General features: G+C 45.8%; 1 protein-coding gene across 6 annotated transcripts in view; it reads right to left on the bottom strand.

Annotated features, from left to right (window-relative positions):
- GPR107 (G protein-coupled receptor 107) overlaps positions 1-21,854 on the bottom strand; it is a 91,175-nt gene that overhangs the window by 31,195 nt on the left and 38,126 nt on the right. For 3 of the 6 annotated variants that reach the window (XM_041724381.1, XM_041724383.1, XM_041724384.1), the window contains exons 8-15: positions 20,300-20,410; positions 19,847-19,980; positions 15,668-15,743; positions 14,109-14,182; positions 13,581-13,698; positions 10,603-10,733; positions 7,833-7,876; positions 5,552-5,617 (exon numbers count right to left, since the gene is read on the bottom strand). In XM_041724381.1, coding sequence (XP_041580315.1) covers positions 5,552-5,617; positions 7,833-7,876; positions 10,603-10,733; positions 13,581-13,698; positions 14,109-14,182; positions 15,668-15,743; positions 19,847-19,980; positions 20,300-20,410 — 754 coding nt within the window. The remainder of the gene's footprint in view (positions 1-5,551; positions 5,618-7,832; positions 7,877-10,602; positions 10,734-13,580; positions 13,699-14,108; positions 14,183-15,667; positions 15,744-19,846; positions 19,981-20,299; positions 20,411-21,854) is intronic. The other 3 variants (XM_041724382.1, XM_041724386.1, XM_041724385.1) reach the window with 1 other exon arrangement.

Raw genomic sequence — 21,854 nt, 5'->3', positions numbered from 1 at the left:
CACTTTAGGGAAGGCTAGCTGTAAGATTTCTGCTATCACATCTGCGGAGTCTCTGTTTTTGCCTCCCTTCTGCTCTAGAAACACCGAAGGCTCTTTGTGAGTGGGAGTGGGATCCTGAGTATCCATGCTGATCTGACTCTGCCCCTGTCTCTGCCAGCCGGCAGCATGCGTGATGCTGGGAGCCTCGCTAGTCTGACACTGCAGCTGAGGCTGGGCTGAGCCAAGGAGCACTCTGCTCCCCCAGCTGTCCATGGCACAGACTCCCAGTTGGCAATGAGCTGGGTGAGAAGAAGGTCAGATATCCCATTGCTTGATGACACAGCCTGGTCAACAGCAGACAACACCTTCCCCATAAGAGAACCAGATCTTCCTAAATACTGGGGTAATCAACTGAGAAGAGTCAGTTTCAACTGTGACTCGGGACTCACAGAAACCAAATGCAATGCAAGGCCAGTAGGCAGAAGGACTATGTCCAGGACCAGGGAGAACATACCAAGATCGCAAACCAGGCCTGCTGCATGGCCAAGGGCCCCCCAAGACAGCATGGTCCCCAATATTTTGCAGGCCTAATAAAAAAAATGACAATGTATCCAGAATGTGGCTGCTTCTCAGGCTGGTAATAGAGGCCTCTCTGCTTTTGGCTATAGACTATTAACTCAAGATGGTGACAATGGTTAATTATGTTGAAATGTTAAGCAGAAGCTCTGATTATATTAATAACATTAGAAGAATTTCTGGGTGATCTGCTAGGGGAAAGTAATGAAAACAGGGTTTTAGGGATTAAAAGAAATGAAAAATCATTGTATTAAAGCCAGTCTAATCAAATTCTCTTTCTTTCTCATTGCTTCTTCATAATAGTCTATTTAGCTGTTGTTTTACCCTTTCTAGGGTCATGGACTGCTTTGAGACTTTGTGGAAAGCCACAAACCCTCTACCCAGGTAAATGCATGCATGCACAAAATCTCACGAAGTTTCTGGCGCCCATACACACCCCTCCCATAATGCACTCACAGATGCCATGTGGAAAACATGTGAACTAGAGAGCTGGCCACACTGTTGACATGAGGTGGTCTTGACTGCAAGACAGAATGCCACTCCCATACTTTGTAAGCCCCTGCAGGGACACCTAGGTGGCTCAACGGTGGAGTGTCTGCCTTCAGCTCAGGGTGTGATCCTAGGACCCAGGATCAAACCCCACATCGGGCTCCATGTGGGGAGCCTGCTTCTCCCTCTGCCTGTGTCTCTGCCTCTCTCTTTCTCTCATGAATAAATAAATCTTAAAAAAAAAAAAAAAAAAGCCCCTGCACCGCACCAGCTGGAGAGAAAGTGTTCTTGGCCTGCCAGTATGCCACGTTTCTGGAGCAGAGGACTGTTTACGGTGCTCTCATGGTACAGCTTCAGACTTCAGAATCAAGAGAGGATTATAAGCATATGCTTTAGCTATACACCCAGGGACAAAAGGAAGGACGAAAATTTTCTGAGTGACCAGATAAAGGGCATCTCATTTTTTTCTGCCTCTTTTCTCCTACTATCCTGAAACAGTGTTCCGGAGGGGGTAATTCCAATGCTATCCTCACGGGCAGGGCAGAAAACAGCATGGAACAATTCTGGAGGAACTCATTCCTACCCAGGCAGCACCCAGTCCTAGAGCCCTCCCTGCGTGCTGGGGAAGGGAAATCACAGCAAAATGTGTGGTTGGGAGGCTCCCCTTTCTCCTGACCACCTCCTTCACCCTAGGGCTTTTGACCTAGGGCGTTCAGGTCTAACCTAATAATAATCCTCAGTGCCTACAGCATCAATGGGCCTGGGGCACCTTAGTTTCTACTTGGAAAATGTAAATAAAGATTGGACAAATCTGAAATTATAACCAAGAACTGAGTCAAAGGAGTCAGGGAAGACAGTACTTATAAACATCAGCCCCACTTGAAATGTATAACCCAAAGCTCTGCTAGTAAACGGAGAGCAATTTATGTTAAAAGCCATCTTGTTAGTCAAAGAAAAACGTAGATTCCCATTAAGATAATAAGTTAGGTAAAATATCAGAGCAGATGATGTAAAAGCTACTGCCCCAATTAAATGACAACTTTTTCTTTTTTTTATGATTTTATTTACTTATTCATGAACAGGCACACAAAGAGGCAGAGACACAGGCAGAGGGAGAAGCAGGCTCCCCTCAGGGAGACTGATGCAGGACTCAATCCCAGGACCCTGGGATCACAACCTGAGCCACTGAGCCACCCAAGGGCCCTGACAAGACAGCTCTGGACACAAAATAGAGTTTAGTAAATGCTTAAAAGCAGTAATTTTTTCTATCTATACAAGTTTCACAGTTTTCAAAGCACTCAGTAAAGTGAAGAGTCACTGGTCAACATCACTCTATTACAGATACAATTTTTAAAATAATATCTCTTTAATGTCTACAACAGCCAGGAGTTGGCAAACGTTTTCTGTAGAGGGCTGGAGAGCACCCTTGTGGGCCTGATGATCTCTGCCCCAGTGATTCAACTCTGCCACTGAAGTGCAAAAGCAAACACAGACAACTCATATACAAACAGGCATGGTGCATTCTAATAAAACCTCATTGACGGGGGCACCTGGGTGGCTCAGTTAAGCATCTGCCTTCAGTTTAGATCATGATCTCAAGGTCCTGGGATGGAGCCACACATGGGGCTCCCTGCTAAGCAGGGAGTCTGCTTCTCCCTCTGCCTCTGCCCTCCCCTGCCTTGTTCATGCTCTTTCTCTTTCAAATAAATAAATCTTTAAAAAAAAAAAAAACAGGGGTAATTTTCTTCCTTTCTCTTCAATGGGTTTTTCATTAGGTCTGTTTACATGAACACACTCAAATAAAACATATTTACATATTTGGGGGGGGGGGCATGAAATGCCCAGAACTAGTGGACTCTAAATAGTCACAAGAATCTGGCCAAGTGAGTCTGAAATAAACTCTGCAGGCACAGGAAAAAAGAACCAGGTAGGCTTTTTGGTCACGGCTGTCATGACTACAAGAGATTCAAGAAGCCTCATCCTTATCACGTGGTTCTCAAACTTTTGATCTCAAGATTCTCTCATACTTTTTTTTTTTTAAGATTTTATTTATTTATTTATTCATGAGAGACACAGAGAAAGAGAGAGGCAGAGACACAGGCAGAGGGAGAAGCAGGCTCCATGCAGGTAGCCCAATGTAGGATTCGATCCTGGGTCTCCAGGATCATGCCCTGGGCTGAAGGCAGACACTCAACCGCTGAGCCACCCGTGCGTCCCTTAAAAAAAAAAAAAAAAAAAAAAAGAAATCCAGGATGCTTGGGTGGCTCAGCAGTTGAGCATCTGCCTTTAGTTCTGGTCATGATCCCAGGGTCCTAGGATCAAGTCCTGCATCAGTCTCCCTGCAGGGAGCCTGCCTCTCCCTCTGCCTATGTCTCTGTCTTTCTATCTGTGTCTCTCATGAATAAATAAATAAAATCTTAAAAAAAAAAATCCACTGGTCCATCTTGCACTTTGAGTGGATCTTTTATTCATGCATGACTGTGTAACATGCATTGGCCAGGTAGAAAATAGTGTCAACTGAGTCATGCAGGTCTCTGAAATATTGACACTTTTTATCATAAAATATATTTTTAAAGTCATATTTATTAATATCACCCCTTCTCACATGAGCCTTTTAAGACTTGGGAAGCTATCAAACCTTCAGTGGTAGATACAAGTTTTCCTAAGTTAACATTTGTGCTTTCAAGTGAAAATGAGGTCACCAGCAACAAGTACTTCTAGTCATATCCCTGAACTGACATGTTTACTTCATTCATTTTCAAAAAAAAAAATGTCTGGCTAAACCTCACATCTGAGTAACCACACCAAAGTTTTATTCTTTCAAATAAAAATGAGGTCCCAAGAGAAAAACAGTTCAGCTTGCAACTCCAATAACTACACGTGTTTTCCCCTAAGAAAATTACTGTATTTCGGTGCACAGCAGAGGTGCTTTACATCTACTTCCCATCTCATGACACTTAGAATGATAAAAGACCTGCGTTTAAGGGTTTAGATTTAATAACATTAGTAGTTTTTACTATTCCTTTGAGGCCACTCTTGAGTGAAACGAGTCTCTTTCACCCCCTGCAAGCCGGCAGCATTGCAGAAAGCAATGGCCACTCATACAGTCTGGTGCTACTGCCTCGAATCACACTCAGGCAGTGGCTTTTTGACCCACTACTGCTCCTGTACCATTGGTGCAAACATCAACAGCAAGAAAGGAAAGGATGACTATGTCTGGCGATGAAACCTGTTTGGCCCCAAGGACCTCCATGGGAGCTGCCACCCTGAAGAGTACTTCCCACAGCCACAGCTACCTGCAGAACATGGCAGCCATTCTGAATGAAGCTATACCTCTACAAATCTGCAATTAGCCAGTCACCATTTGTTTAAATGCTTCTGAACCTCACATAAAAGCCCAGAGTCTTCAGAACATTTCCTCTGAATCTTCCTCAGAAACACAAGGCGGGGGGGGGGGGGGGGGGGGGGGGATGAGCAGCAGCAGAGACTGCTAATTAAATGTGTGGAATCTATGCCCTGGCCAGTCCTCTGAGGTAATGGCATTGGAGAAAGGAGGAAACATGTACACACTCAAGGGCAGTAAAAGCCAATGCTGGGGAGCAAAACATGGTGGCACGTGGGCTCGGGTGTCTGTGGGAGACTCGGTACGCTTCCGCTCAGAGAATGCAGCGCATCAGTGACTCCAAATGACAGAGGAGCTGAGAGAAGCAATAGCGTGTGACAGAGGAGATAAAGACACGGCTGAGGGATAGTGGGCAGCTTCCTTGTTTCCCCCAGGCTCAGTCAAAAGGACTCCAGAGATAAAGAAGTCAACAACATCCAAAGCAGCACTCTGAAAGCCACCCGCCGTCCCAAACGTGGGGACAGCCACTGCAAACAGCACTTCCCCCATTGGCAACTAGTCAGCCTGGACTGCACATACGCTGAGAGGTTCAAGCCAAGTCACCATCAAGGTCATGCACCGAGTCAATGGCACAATGAGCCCAAGAACAGGAACCAGAGCATCGGCCTCCAGCCAGCAATGCCTCCAAATCTCATAGGAGACATTACCACCCATGGCCTTCACTTGAAGGGGGTCAAGTACAACCCCTGGGAACCCATGGCAGTTGGGTGGTCGGCAGCGTGCTCACTCCAGCTTTTGCCTCACTTCTGTCCCAATCTGCTTTGTGCTCACACCCCAGCGCAGCTTGCCACCAAGGGGCAAGGGGATGCTATTCCTGAGAGTTCTCTGCAGGGGGGACTTGACCGTGGGCACACAGCTGCCCTGACTCTGGAAGTGTTACAGGCATGATCATTTTTCAAAGTACTGAATGAAATATGCATTTGCTGATTAGCTAAAAAACAGCCACAGCCTACATCAATTCAGTGAAAGAACATGGATCAAGACACCCGCAGTGTAACTAACTACTCTGTCTCCCTTTCAAAGGGTTTGTGATATTTGCTGATGAGAAAGAGGTGCTTTCTTAACAGGATGTCAACCCGAGAATGGTGAATGGTGAACGAGAACCTGGTGTGCTGGTGTGACTTCCTGTTTTCATATTCGCTCTCTGCTGAAGAGGTCGCATGCTGTCACCTGCTGGAAAAAACGAGAAACTGACATGTGTGCCCCAGGAGATGATGACAAGAGCATTTGGGTTCTATAGTTTCTCTTCACTACAGCTGCACAGGGACAATGTAGACCTGTCTTGGGCTTCACCCAGCTAACCATCGACCATTCGGGAATAAACAGTCCAGAGACAATTCATCACCAAGGCAACCCCCAAGCCCTCTCAAGGCTGGATGCAGATAGCGCATAGGCAGTCAGAGGGACAAGGATGACGGAGAAAAGGGGAAGGGAGCTGGTGAAGAAGGCTCAGAGGAATCCACGCAGGGTAAAGACAAGGCCAAGAAGAAAAGGACCCATACAACTCACTGGAGAACATCCCCCTTGGAATTTTTAAACATTTTTAGCCAAGCAGTAAGAAAAATGAATCCAGAAATACTGAAGTGTATAAAGATGAAAAAGTAAAATGTGTTAGCTCATATTAAAAAAATCTTTAAACTTTAAATTTTTTTGAGTAACGTCTATACCCGATGTGGGGCTTGAATCCATGACCCCTGAGATCAAGAATCACACACTCCACATACCAAGTCAGCCAGGTGCCCCTTGACATATTAAAATTAATTTGTTATAAAAATAATAATAAAGGTATCTTTTTATATGAAAACTACAGGAAAAAAAAAACAAGAATATCTCCCAAATAACACTTATTCCCAGAGGGTGAGTTTTTATTTTTTATTTTGAATTTTTCAGGGTGCTTTATGAGGATTCTAATTTGTGTTTTATATTTTGTAATTGTCCTTTATCCCATTCCAAGAAGGCAAGAGGGCTCTCTGAGCTCCGAGCCAGGCTAAAAGCAAAACATTTATAAAAAGTTCAAGTTGAAACTCACTGACAAGAATCTATCCCAGAGAGAGAAGGGAATCCAGTGCTTTTGAAGAAAAAGGGGAGAAAACAAAAAAGAGCCATTTCCCGGGACTAGAAAGAAAACACGAGCTGGCATGTTCTGAGAGTGGTTGCCTGCAGCCACTCAGGCCAGTTGGGCCTAGGGAAACTGGACTCAACGCTAACTGAAGCTCCCAGCCAAGGCAGGACCCCATGGCGCCAGGCTGCCTAGAGGCCAGAGCGCTACTGAGGGCTAGGGGCAAGGCGGAGGGCAGGTGGTGGTGGGGGGTGTCTCCACAGCAACCACTGTGAGCCAAAACCACCAAAGTCACAGACACCCCCAAGTACTATGCTCTACATAAAAACCCCGGGATCTCACGGGACACTGGAGTGAAGCCTTGAAATCAGGTTTAGTTAAACTTAAACAAAATGTGGTATTAATTATATGGCAAGTGTGAACTTGGATTTATACCTATTACCTGATTTCCAATTTTTCTAAAATGAATCCACATTACTTTTATAATAATTAAAAAAAAGGGTCAGCAACCAAACTCATCAACAACAAATGAATTATCTGCCTTAAGGAACACTGCTATCGACACTGGGCATGTGACTTCCTGGACCCAGAGGTGGCTCCCAGCACTGAAAAAGCCCTGAGAAAGCACTGTTTCTCCATCCCTGGCGCTCCAAAGTCTTCCTTTATGCCACTGCAGCCTGTGATCATGCACTATTCAAATAAGCTCAGAAATGCACAAAACATTCTCTTTGTGGAATCTTTTCTTAGGAATTGTTAGAAAACCAAGGAGACGCAGAAGGGTTATCATGGCATGAGCATTCAAAAACCAGAGTTTCAAAAAATAATAATAAGAATAAAAACCAGAGAGTTTCAAAGGTTCTCTCTGGCATCACTCTCATCTTAAATTAATACCGACACATCTATTTTGAAAGCGTGTTAAGTCAGCAGGAAGGGATGCTTTACACATAGCCATCCCCAATCCATAATACCTCCTGTTCTCACAGCGAAGTGCTATCTGGTCCTTCCCAGACGAGATTTTTCTCCTCCTGACTCAGTTTGGAGAAGGTGAAAATCACGCTCAGGAGTGGAAATGGAATGAATCATCTCACTAAGCAGCAATCACCCCCAAGTCTCCTTCCACAGCTGACCTCTGCAAAGTTCACCCCCTGCCTCTCCTGCAAATAATCCCACCTGCTTTCACAAAGTCCCCCCGGGGGCTCCCCAAGCCTGCCTCCCAGGAGACTGTGGCCCTTCTGCCTTCACCTCCACCTCCACTATTCCTGGCAGTGAGCAGGTATGTGGCTTCAGGGAAGGCCCAGCAGCACAAAAGAACACAAGGGAACTTGCCTTTTCCATCTGTTGCTGATGCTTCTTGTAAATGCCTGATTGACCTAAAAATAAATATTGGGGAAAAAAAGGTTAGCTGACAGGTCTGCATTCTTCTCTGCTTCCAGCATGAGTAACTCAAGGCCATGAAACGGCTGGACCAGATGTTTTTATTTTTAAAAATATTTATTTATTTATTCATGAGAAACAGAGAGAGAGAGAGAGAGGAAGAGGGAGAAACAGGCTCCTCGCAGGGAGCCCGACGTGGAACTCGATCCCAGGTCTCCAGGATCACGCCCTGGGCTGAAGGCAGTGCTAAACCGCTGAGCCACCCGGGCTGCCCATGGACTGGATGTTTTTAGAGCACTCTACCTAAACATGTGGTCTTTGCTAACCGACACCTTGCCCACAGCTTGCCCTATCAGGTGCTCAAGCCTGAGAGTTAAGGATGCCCTCTAACGGCTGAAAAAGGTCTGACAGGGGCCAGGGTGAGCCAGAAAAACAAAGCAAAACACCATCATTTCAAACACTCTTGATCTCCCTCTCTACTTAAATCTACAGTTCCCACGAGGACCCCACCCCTCAATAATGCCAGGGAGCACACTTGCTACCTAGGGAACATGGCTGCCCCACCAAGGCTGGAGGCTGATTTCCAAAGTCTAGATCTAGGAGCTTGTGAGCACATGGCTTCTTGCAAACTCCCTATTTCACCAACTAGAGACACAGAACTCTGCTGAAAAGTGTTGGGCTCCAAGGAGTCTTTTTTTCCCCTGCTGTGATGTGCCAGGTAACTAATTACATCACTGCAATGCAGCAAGGGAACACTAACATTGTTAATGAGGCTACAGTTCAGAGTTCTAGGCAGAGTGCAGAGGCTGGAAGAGAAAGACTGTCTCAAAAGGATGTGGAACAGCCCAAGCAGATCCAGCCTAGGCAGAGGAGGGTGGGTCTCACATGTGGGCTCAAGTTCTCACGGACCATCCACTCTCTACCTGACCACGAATAAGTCTTTTCTCCTAAGAACCTCCCCCAAGCCATGTCATCTTCCCACCTAGGAGAAGTGAACAGTGCACAACAGGGAAGTGAGCTAACACAAAACTGGCACCAAACTCATGCCCGCGGAGTCTGAATGCTTCAAAAGAAGCATCGATACTATTCTTTAAGTCACCTCCAGTACTTGATGTTTTTCATTTTAAAGCAACTTTCAGAACATCCACCTTCAAAAACCTTGCTGTGGGGCATGTACTCATTCATGCTACAATGAAAAAGGGGCTGGAAATGGTCACTTGTAGCCCCTATAGCTCACTTGTGTCTTCCCCGAACCCCTAAGTCCCTTCTTTTTGCTGAGAACAGCAGATGGAAGAGAAGGGATTATACTCTGTTCCAGAACAGTAAAATGCTCTTTCTTACCTGAAGACAATGTCGGCATCCTGCCACAGATGCCCGAATTACTTGCTCCTGGGCAGGATGTGGGGCAGTGAGAGAGATTAGAAAAGACTCACTCGTCTTCTGTCATCTCTGCTGGAGGCTGCCTGCTGCATGGACGTGTGTGCGCGTGTGATACATGACGGAATAAGGGTCAAAAGTGAGTCTGAGGGGATCCTTGGGTGGCTCAGCAGTTTAGCGCCTGCCCTGCCTTCAGCCCGGGACATGATCCTGGAGTCCCAGGATCCAGTCCCACATTGGGCTCCCTACATGGAGCCTGCTTTTCCCTCTGCCTGTGTCTCTGCCTTTCTCTTTCTGTGTGTCTCTCATGAATAAATAAATAAATTTTTTTTTTTTTTAAAAAGTGAGTCTGATTGGCAGGAAATATGATTACACACCATTAGCACCAGCTTCTAAACAATCAGAGTAACTGAATGAAGTTATAAACCCCAGGATCCTGAATGTAAGAATTTACAGCATGGGGCCATTGTAGCGTGGACCACCTCATTTCTAATATAAGGCAGGTAAATATATTTTAAAAAATTTTATTCCAGGGACACCTGAGTGGCTCAGTTGATTAAGCATCTACCTTTAGCTCAGGTCATGATCCCGGGGTCCTGGGATGGAGCCCCAAATCAGGCTCCCTCCTCAGTGGGGAGTCTGCTTCTCCCTCTGCCCCTCCCCCTGCTTCTGAACACTCGTGCTCTCTCTCTCTCTCTCTGATAAATAAATAAAATATTTAAAAAAAATTTTTATTCCAAAAGAAGTAATTGCTTTCAAACAGCCATGGAACTAGAGCACTGTGAGAGTGTTTTCTTTTTGCTAGCCTTTTCTCCTCTACTTGCTTCCTACTGAACCAGTGATTCCCTTCACCTGGCATAAGGTTTAATGAGGCTATTTCTTCTCATCAACCAGTGGCGTGGCACTAATGTTTCTTTGCACATAACTGAAGCACCATGTGTGTATCTACAGCCTGAGGATACCTATGTGTTTATGTGCTGGGAACTCTCACTAGTATTATGTTCATGCACTCTGCACTTTCTAATTTGGTAAGGAAAGGCTGTATGTGGAATTTCAACTCTCTTCACTCCAAATGCATGCTGCTAGGTTACACTGCCCCCTGAGTTCTCATTTCCAGACTCTATTGTCTACGGTGCTAAAAGCCATGGTGCCAGTTCAGCAATCTGGGTATGCACTAAGGAGCTGGATAAAGACATGGCCTCCAGCCTCCTGCTCCTGGAGGGGACCCAGGAAGCAATGCCCCACATGACTCAGACGGGTTTGGGAAAGGCTGATCCGGCGACCTGGCCTCATCCAGCAGATGAGCCCTTGGGTGCCCCACAGCCCCCTCCCTGTGGGCACTCACCACACCACTGGGAAGAGGATGGCTCCACAGCACAGCAGGTCCACCAGAAACAGAGAGTCCTTCCACAAGCCATATTCCGTTGTCCCCTCCTCGGTGGACTCTATGATGATGTAGGCCACGTTTGCCAGTACCTACAGGACATGAGAAGTTGCTGAGGCCCTAAAGCAAGGGCAGATCTCTATGATGGCAGCCCCAATGGTGAGGGGACCCTGCAGCCTGCAACCATAGCTATAGCATTCTCTCCAGTGACACATGCTTTTCAGAACACTATGCTTGCCCCTCAAGGAGTAGTCTCTGTACTCTCCTCCCCAGCTTGTGATAGCCCCAAGCAACAGTCAGGTGGCAGTGAGGCTATATGATTTCCAAAGCGGGTCATAAAAAGGACACTGCCTCTGGCTTGCCCTCTTGCTCAGGACACACATCTTTGGAGCCTCTTGGAGGATGTCTGGCTACCCCGAGGCTGCCAAGGTGGAGAAACCAGGCAGAGAAAAAGAGGCAGAGGAGTCCCAGCTATTGCCGCCCTGCCTCATTGAGTCTTCCTGGCCCAGGAGATGGAAGCAAATGAAGACTTTGAGGCAGCCCCAGCCACCATCTAACCGCATGAGGCCCAGTGCAGCCATTCCTCAATTCCTGGACCATACAGTACATGACCGAATATGTGGTTACTGTTGCTTTCTGTCACTGCATCTGGGATGACTGGTGATGCAGCACAGATCACCAGGATGCTCTGCCTTGCTCCTTAGGCCCCGAGGCCTCAGGAGAGCCGCACAGGAGGCACTGCATAGCCCACTTGGCTGCGACACCCAGATTCTTCAGGTCCACATTCTCCCTGTGTGCCCACCGCTGCTTCTCAGAGACAGCCAGTATTCTCGGTACCCGAAGTTGTTATCAGAGACCAGAGCAACGGGACCGGCAGACTCTGGCGCATGCCTGAGCGGCCACACTGCTCCTCCTAGGAGTAACCCCACTTAGGCCACCTCTACCTGGGATATGGCTTGTCCACGCTCTGCTCTGACCAGCCTCGGGGGGTTCGGTTCCTGCACCAGTGGGCTGCAAAAGGTCCCAGAGCTGGCTAAACTGGATTAGTATTTCAAACCTGGGCTACTATTCAGCATAATCAAGGAGACACTCTCTGGGAGATTTCCAGTAGGTGGGGTACAGAGTTGACAAGTCCACCTCTATGCTCCATGCAAAGTCCAAGGCCCCAATCACTTTGCTTGCTTGCCATAAAGGCAAGTCTGTACACTTCGACAAAGGATGTAAAATCTGTTGCGCTGCTATGTGGGACATCTCTAAGTATAATTTCTTTTTTTAATCTAGGACACTTCAGTGAAATGATCACAAAAGCCATACTTCACTAGATACAAATGCAAAAATTATTCTGAAATTTCAGTCATCCTCTGACACACACAACCTAACCACCTGCATCCAGGATTCTATCTATGAAGACAAAGGAAACAAAGGCTTTCCTGACTTAAATTCATAATTCCACTTGGTCCTTACTTCACACTCTTGACACAAGACAGAATGTTCCCCAGTGTGGAACAAAGCACCAAAAATGTTCCTGAAAGTCTGTGGGTACATTTTGTACATCTTTCACTTCTCATTCAGAAATGTGCACTGGCTCCCTGTGGCCACAAAGAAATAGTTTTAGCTTCCCGGCTGATGTTCAAGGCCTCCCCAGACTAGTCTCTAAGTTTATCGATGCATAACTTCCTTATATTCAATTTTTTCAACGTCCTGTTTCCTTAGAGTTGCCTGCCATGTAACCTTGTGTTTAGCTACCTCAGGGGTACAAAAGAGGGAAGCTGGGAGGGCTGTGCCCATCTCATCCCAGCTCGGGTAAGGGAAAGAAGGTCTGCCTGGAGGGATGGTAGCAGCTCTGAGGGGGTCAGGGAGCAGTATAATACTGTAGGAAGAGAACCCAGGCCCTCCCTTCTGAGTTCGGTGGCAGTGGCAGGCTGCAGAACTCAGCCTGGCCACTGTAGGCACAGCAGTACCACTGGGAGATCTAGAGCCAGGACCCCCAGCTCCTTAGCATCTGTTTACTTGGCAGTAGCAGCACTAGTTTCTGCTATTGCCCTTCTGCCTGCCATATTTCTCTCCTTAAACATCTAGGCAAGGCCCTTCTCCACCTTGAAGCCTTCTAGACATTCAAATTTCAGTGATTAGTTTCTCTCCTGGGAAACCTACAGCAACTGGTCTGCACCATTTGGTTAGTGCTAACACAAGTCCCTTTTCACTAATACGAAGGTGGCTTTGCTGCAAACACGGCCAGACTGCCCACCACCAGAGTGAGGGCGTTATCACCTTCCTTCCTTCACCTGCCACACCCACACTATGTTCCCAGACAAGATCAGCCCATGAGAACAACTTTATCACACATCTGCTCTTTGGTTGAGTGGAATGGAGCAGTCATGCATTCCTGCCAGGCCCTCTGTTTATTGTGAGTTCTTTATGCCCAGTCTCTGCCTTTGATAAGACAGTTACATAGAAGACAAGGTTCCTCTCCCAAGGGATTCACAACTGGGCAAGGCTGGCCTCAGTCCAGGGTCTCAAACCAGGGAGGGTTTAATAAATAGTTGCCCTGATCTCTACTTAATACTCTACCTTGTGAAAACTCACCGGTGTCATTCACAGTTTTAAAATAATTTGTTAATAAAAACACTACATGTCTCAGCTTGGCTAAGAGGACCATCTTGTCAGAGGGAAGCCAGATGCAGGAAGGCAGGCAGTATGTCCTCTGACCTCTCTACTCAAGTGTAAGCATCCATAAGCCGCTCGCCAGATGAGCAATTGCAGACAGCTTTCAGGGCAATGACCCGAGGCCCAGGTCTGCCAGAATTCAGCAAGAGAAGCCCAGTGGTAATAGCTAGGGTTTCAAGGCGAGTGGACTCCCTCTGCCTGGACAGGCCCAGAGCTGAGCCTTGCGAAGTGCCAGGACACAACCAAGACATGCAGGATTAGGGTCCCTTTACCTGGAGCGGGATGACAATCATGAAGATCTTTTTGTCTTTATCAGAAAGGATATGCTTAATGAAAGCCCAGCCGGTGCCGATGAGCGCGATGGTGATGAACAGTAGTGCCCCTTTCAAGCTGGAAAAGAAAAAGTTCCAGACACTAATGGTCTCTTCCAAGTGTCTGTGCAAGTTCCATTACACAGCTCATTTATGACTTCACGTGCTTCTTGGAAAAGGTAGGTGGCCAAGTTTAGGAACTTCTCTTAAGTGAAGCAGCACACAAATAGTTTGCCACACACCCCACTCCCTGAGCAGCTAATCCTCCAATGGAGGCAACCTCCTCCTGGGAGCACACCCACAGCCCCGAGTTCTCAGGTCCAGACAGCCACCTGTGTGCCACACACCCTTGGCATGGCAGGAACCCAGACGGGCTGCCACAAGAGGGCAAGGACTGTTATCGCAAGGCAAGTCTCTTCCTACCATGGCCTCCCCGACTTCACATGTCACCTAGGGAGGAGTATTTCATGTGTCACTCTGCATACTTACAGGTGAGTGATGTAGTACACGACAGCCCAACCCTCGATTGGAAAGCCCTGGGAGGAGATATAGTGGTAGTCGATCTGCAAAGAAACAACTGCATTTCAGAAAGGTCCACACAGCGAACAGGAAATGCTGCCATAGGACCTCACCATGGGAGGAGGGGGTCTCCTCTGCCCCACGTCCTAATACCTCACAATTCAGCACATGAGGGCACTAACATGAGGTAGCAAGAGAAACCTGCCACAAGATCTCAACACCACCAGCACCCAGGCCAGGCCACTCTCTTCAGGCGGGAGATTCACACTGGCAAATGGTGTCCTGTTCTGTTTAAAATCCCCAAGGGCCAAATGTCACCCATCTTTCTTCAGCATTTCAGCCAGGAACTTCACTTTGCACACTGCAGCTGCTTATTACACAAGTCAGTCAGCCAGCCAGCAAAAAATCCATGTGGAGTCATGCAGCTTCCACTGTTCTGTTTTGTTTTTTGAAGAAACTCTGTACATTTAGAGCTACTCAAAGCCACCAACACGTTTTAATTAAAGTGGCAAGTTTCAGGAGAGCGCCCACAATGGTTCCTGGCAGAACTCACAGACACTGGTATTGATTTCATCTTTATTCTGTCACAAATGGCTAACTAGACACTGAAGTGACTCAAGGGTCTTGTCATTCATTATCTACAGAGTTCCAGAAAAATTCTTTTAACTTAGTTCCAAATGGGAAATTATCCAAATAACTGTCATTTCCAGAGACTGTAACTGGACACATCACTACTTCTTTGATGCCAACACTTTTTAAGTGTAGGAGAGCATGTGTCTGGAAACTGTCGCCCTTATGAGCACAGCCGGCAGGTGCCACGAGCCAGTTGTGACTTTCCTCCCACAGGCAGGCGCACTTCATCTCCCATCCAGACTAAATATTCAAAGTATAAGCTTAGTTCACACATCTCATTCTTTAGAGTATCCTTTTTCTCTCAAATAAGTATGCTAACACCAACTTCAAATCAAATGGGAACATGGCAAAGTATTTAGAAAAATCAATTCATGGAAACAATTCAGCAGGTGGCACTCTAACCTCGAGAAAGGACAAACAGGAATAAAAACAAGTAAAGCTCTAGGAAAACTCTGAGTATGCAGGTAGCATTAGAAGATGTCTAGTGGGGGGCACCTGGGTGGCTCAGTTGGTTAAGCATCTACCTTCGGCTCAGGCTATGATTCTGGGGTCCTAGGATAGATCCCCACATCAGGCTCCCTGCTCAGTGAGGAGTCTGCTTCTCCCTCTCCCTCTCCCCCTCCTCCTGCTCATGTTCTCCCTCCCTCTCTCTCCAATAAATAAAATCTTAAAAAAAAAAAAAAAAAGAAAGGAAGATGTCTCTGGGCCAGGGTCATGGACAGAGGGTGTCATGATTTACCCCTGTGATGGCCCCTCCTGAACCAAAGGCTTCATGAGACAAGGTCTTCTTTCATCTTGTTTCCCATGACCTAGCTCCCCTTCTTTCCAATTCATTTTTCCTAATTATATAGACACTGTACACCATTTCATAAATGATCCAAAATACTAATACATACTGCATGGAACACCAAGGAAAGAGACTTGGTGAAAGGAAGGGCCGCCATCAACCAGTGAATTTTAAATACGTCATTCCTATAAAAACAGAGAGAAAAGAATTAAAGAAATATTCCATTCCTCCAATGGATGGTCAAAGCTCCAGGCATCAGATACATTTATAAGGAAATAGTAACTATAATCTCAGCAAACCACAAACATGAAGTCTTTTGGAAACCTAGTTTCTACCAGCAGAAACAGCCCCAATGGAGCCCTAGAGTCACCTCTCATGCACAAGTCTGTGTTGTGACTAGAGCAAAGTCAGGCACCGAAGCCAGACAGGATGAGTTCCAGCTCCTGATAAGATGGAAATCTACACAGCTTGCCAGGTTCGTGCCCAGAAACTGCCCTGGAAAGGCCACAGAGGCAAGAATGAAACGGTGGGATCCACAAAACTGGCAAGAAACCCATGGGTGGGAGTGGAAGGTGCCCAGGCTCGGCTGTGGGGTCTGTGGGGGGGAGCTGCGGCCCTGGGGGCGGGGAGGGGGGGCAGGCCTGGAGCCAGGTGGCTGATAGGGTAGAACCTGCCACACTTACCAGGCCAGTGGGGGAAAAGTCCCCACTCCCACCACCATGCCTACAACAGACTCGTCCACCTTTGGGCTGCCGGCCACTAAATTCCTCTACACTTTTCCACCTCACCCTGGGAACTGACCTAATAGGACACAAGACCATCTGGGAGACAAACTGGCAACTCTTAAAGTGCCTAAAACTTGAATAAGAGCTACAAAGGAAATGCACACTGTCAGATATCAAGACTATTCTGCAAAGCCATGGCAGTAAAAACTGTGGAATGGGTACAGCATCAGACAAACCAACAGAACAGAAAGCTCAGAAATGGATTGCTGAGTGTATGAAGCCTTGATATATGATAGATAAGGGGGTAGCAAATCGGTAGAAACAGGATGGATGGTTTAACTGGCACAGGGAAAATCAGCCCAAACCTGTGTACGTATACGTATACATACACTGCTGTGTCCCTACTTCACATTTACATAAAGGAGGACTCCAGATAGATCTCAGTGCTAAACATAACTTATGTCTTTTGTGACCCTGGAGTAGGGAAAGGTTTCTTCCAAGAAGCACTGCCCCAAAGACTAAAATTAGATAGTTCTGACTCTATTAATATGAAAGACTTTCTTTCAACAATGAATACCACAGACAAGTTTAACAGACTGGGAGAAGAAATTTGCAATGTCTAAGACAGACAAAGGACTGATATCCAAAATATGCAAGAAACTCATGTAGAGTGCAAGAAAATGAGACACCCCAAGAGAACCATAAAGGCAGTCACAAGAGGGGGAACCCAAACAGTTAACAAGTCCCTAGAAAGATATTTCATATCATTAGTATTTAGGAAAATGCAAAATAAAATGAAGTACCAGTTTACATCCATCAGACTGGCAAAAAAAGAAGATGGCAGTGTTGGTACAAAGGGGAAACAGGAACCCTATGCACCCCTGGAAGAAGTATAAACTGGTACAGGCAAAGTGGCAGCACTTAATGAAATTAAATAAGAATTTACCCCAGACCCAGTGCACCTCCTTCTGAGAGTGTACAGCAGACACTGCACAGAGCCATAAGGGGGGACAAGGCCAGGGTGGGAGTAGGCGGTCATGACAAAACTGGAGTAGACAGGGAATGGAGGCCAAGAGAGGGGTCTCTCACTAAAAGGATGGATAAGTAGAATGTGGGGATGCACACTATGGAGTAGCTAAAAACTAATAAACTAGATGGACATATAGCAATGTGACTAGGTCTTACACTACTGTGTGAAAAATGAGAACAGTATCTATAGATAATATAGTTTATAGAAGTTAAAATACACAGTATCAATAAACATTAGTTATTTATAAGAACACACACATGCCCAGCATCGATATTACCTGCATCTAAGTAGCTGGGAAAAGCATGAGCGAGGGGTAGAAAACAAAGGGAAAATGAAGTCCAGGGGCCTTGCACAGACCGATAAGGTGGGCATGTCTTGAACTGGCACACACTCCCTTTCTGGGCTGATTTCCTGTCTGGTGCCTACCTACTTGAAGGTCAAAAATGTAGTAAAGGCCAGAGGAGTGTGTCACTTCTGAAGAGCATCAAGAGGTACCCAGAGCGCAGAACTGCCGGCTGCCGAACCCTGTACTCACTCACATGCCAGGTAGTAACGTCTGAGATGAACACACGCTCGAAAGCCACAGCAACTTGGCTTGCATACTGCTTCTACCTTGACAACTGTAATCCCACCAAGCCTCAGGTACCTCTCCTGAAAACGGGCAACACCCAGCTCAAGGAGTGGCTGGATGGTGAGCTGAAACAACCAGCATCGAGTGCTTAACTGGGCAAGGAGCAGACATGGAAAAACGATTGGCTGTCTTACCCTCCCCACACTCAGGGGCCCAGGACAGAACTCGGAGAGTTGAGAGGAGCCGCACACGCATGGCAGGCAGATGCAGGTTCCGCTCCCAGCTCTGGCAGGTGCCACTAGCTGCTGTCTCTTATTTCTCCTCTCAAGACCTCCATAAAATGAGGCAAAGATCTCCCAGTTCATTCTAACTCTAAGGGACTGCGAGCCTCTGAAATGCACAAAACCTTGGAGTCATATCCTTTATGTGATTCAAATTTCCAACCCAACAGAACTGTCTGTAAGTCTCCTGGAAAAACAAGGAGATGGGGTGGAAGGCTTAAATTATATATCCCTGTGTGTATACTGCACTTCAGCAAGAAAGCTAAACACATGCTGCACAAAATAGGTTGGCCTCATTTAACCACAGATTTAAAACTTCCCACAATTTTATTATATAAGTGAACCAGTGACAACTGCTAAATACACGGAAACTCAAATACCACTGAACACCTGCCTGGTCAACTATTTTGTATGTACCTCATATTTGCATAGCACTCTGATTTATAAAGCCCTCTAGAACACAATATTTTGGGGGGAATCACATAACATATCTAAGGTTCTAATAAGACCCACAGAGAAAAGCAGGACAATGACCCTGTCCCAGTTTTGTGGCTCAGAGAGTGAAACAAGACACACAGGTGGGAGCAATCCACGTTTATACTTGGAATTGGGTCTCTGATTCCCAGTTCTTGCTTTTTTAATAAAGGCAGAAGCAAAACTTTACTTAAAAACCTTTTTATAGCCTAAATTGGTAAGATTCTTTGTTTCTTATTAAAAGCTGCCGGATTGCCTACTCTAAACATGACCATGAAGGGTCCTTCACAAGTAAACAAGTGGCTCTTTCCATTTGGTGAGTGCAGTGAATCTTATGACAAATAGGAACTAGCAGTGCACCCGTCGAGGCTCACCACTCACCATGTCCACCAGAAGACAGGCCACTAGGGACTGAAGAGATCTCAATTTCTGACCAATGCTCCAGAGAAAGAGGTATTTGGGGCGCTTAATTATTTTATGAATTTAGATTAATTCCATTACAATCCCATATTCACATCCCGTCATTTATTTAACAGGCCTTATAATGTAACAAATACTTCACACTGTTCTCCAACTGAAAATTAGAAAGTTTATTCTCAGTTTTTTATTCAGTTTTTTTGAGGGAAGGAGACAGATTTAAACACTTGATCCACATACACGCAGCTGCTCCCTTCAAGAACTGAGTACAGGCAGGTAAAGCCTTCAGGTTTCAGAAGAGAGTCCAAGAGCCAGGCAGGTGGATTCTTAGTAAGTTTTCTCCAGGGACAGGCCTCTGGAAGCCAACACTTCTGAGCAGGCAGCTTCTGTACAAAGCAGTAATGCCATGCTCTTGGCCAGGCAATGGGTCACTGTCACTAACCTCCTCTCGTGAACACACAGCCTCTGAATGGGATCAGTGAGCTCACCCTGAGTCCTGGACCACATCCTCTTTACTATGGTAACACTTGCTTATACATTTTATTTTGCCTATTATTAAAATATTTGGATTTGCTTTTTAAACAAAGCAAAGGGAAGTAAACAAACACCAGGGCATGCAAAGGCCCCCCACAGTGCAAGGCTTGCATGATCTCTGTTTCAGGGAAGATGCCCTTTGAAGAGGACAAGGTTGCTAGTGAGAATCCCTCCAAGGCTCAGAAGCCAGCAAAATATGAAATTACGCACATCTCAACACACTCTAAGCTGGATGGCTCAAGAAGTAACAACTCACCGTCGTTTTCGAAGGATGTGAATCCAGATAGTTCCAGAAAGGAAAAAGAAAAAGGCCATAGAAATGTATAATTTAGGGAGAGGGATTTCTCCTGCGGAGAGGTAGCTGTCGGGGTTCTTCTCTGTGATCTCAATCTAAAATGAACATGAAACTAATGTTTACTTTTCAGGAACAGATCATCCCACAGTCAGCAATCTGTCACCTTAGCTGCTTCACCTGGCTAAGGAAGTATTAGCAGGTAATAATCACATTCCTAATGCACAGGTTAAAGTGTAAAACCATCCCAAATTGCTCTGTATTTTCTTGTTTGTGAATCCTCTGTGGAGATGGGATTCTGGCCACATTCTTCTCCTACTCTATTTAAGCTAAAACCTGCTCTTACAATGAAATAAATGTCTCACATTTTACAGAACTGACAAAATCCACATGGAACATCTTCTAGACAGTACTCACATCAAGGCTGAAGGAAAACTTGTCGCTAGACCGCACTTCATTCCCAGAGCATTTATGGAAATAAAGACTGTAGAGGCCTTCTTGGTCATCAGTGCTGATGTTAAAGAAAAACTGAAAGTGAAGAAGACAAAAATTTAAGAGCATGCAAATCCTCAGCTAAATGTCTAAATCTTAGAAATAGTTTATGAATGCTATGGACAAAAGAAAATACAGATGGACTCATCACTTAATCAGATTTTCCCAGGGCAGAGTTTAAACAGATGTTTTCAGGGCGCCTGGGTGGCTCAGTCACTTAACCATCTGCCTTCAGCTCAGGTCACGATCTGAATCCTGGGATTGAGGATTGAGCCTTGCGTCAGATTCCCTGCTCAGTGGAGAGCCTGCTTCTCCTTCTACCCTTTGGCCTTTCCCCCATTCCTGCTCACTCTCTCAATTAAATAAATAAAATCTTAACAACAACAACAACAACAACAAAAAACCAGATGTTTTCTTATTCTGTCTCAATATTTTCTTATAACAATTTTCAAGGTAATGGGAAAGGGGACAGAACTGCCCAGTGAACACCTATATGCCCCACCACCGAGGTTCTATGACCACTCATTGTCGTCCTCCTTTTGACGTAGACCCCCTCTCTCCCCACCCGTGGTAGCTTCCACTGAGGGCTGGCTACAGGAAGAATCTACGAAGCAGGTATCTCGTTTTCAAGCTAACATATTATTTTGCTGTGTAGGTAAAAAATACTTCTAAAAGAAAGGAGGCTCATCTGCTGCTTGGGATGGTAAAGGACCAATTTAAAATCTACTCCTGTGATTTCAGCAACAGTGACACAGTCTACATTTTCTACATGTACACATTTTTCTATTTCTCACATGCTTCCTGTGTTCAAATGAAGTTTAATGTAAATCCAAAGACATTTTATTTATAAGATCACAGAGTATGACTCCTTGGTCAATTCTAGAGAGCATTTTGCTAGAAGCCTAAAAGATATAGAAGATAAACTACAAAGAGAAGCAAAGAACCAATAGAGATAACAGTTTTCCTAACAGTTGGGAGGGGATATGAGGGTCACATGTGGTCTCTGGGGTGCTGGCAGTGTTCTCCACTGATGGTTACAAAGATTATTATTTATAATTATTTGTACCTGACAAATACGATGTGCTCCTCTGCAAGCATACTACACCACACAGTTAAAAAGGATAGAAAAAAATAGACATCTGACAAGAAGATGGAAATAAAAGACCCAGAATATTCAAGCTGAAATATTACTTTGCTAAATCATGTCCCAAACTCAGCAATGTAAGACCGTGTGTGTTAGTCCACGTGGGAGTAGCCAGAAAACTCTTCTAAACATATTAATAGGGATCCCTGGGTGGCGCAGCGGTTTGGCGCCTGCCTTTGGCCCAGGGCGCGATCCTGGAGACCCGGGATCGAATCCCACGTCAGGCTCCCGGTGTATGGAGCCTGCTTCTCCCTCTGCCTGTGTCTCTGCCTCTCTCTCTGTATGACTATCATAAATAAAAAAAAAAAAAATTAAAAAAAAATAAACATATTAATA

This window comes from Vulpes lagopus, chromosome 12, assembly GCF_018345385.1.
Source record: "Vulpes lagopus strain Blue_001 chromosome 12, ASM1834538v1, whole genome shotgun sequence".
NCBI classification, from domain to species: Eukaryota; Metazoa; Chordata; class Mammalia; order Carnivora; family Canidae; genus Vulpes; species Vulpes lagopus.
The sequence above is the reverse complement of the archived record's forward strand: the minus strand, read 5'-3'. Positions and strand labels throughout refer to the sequence as shown.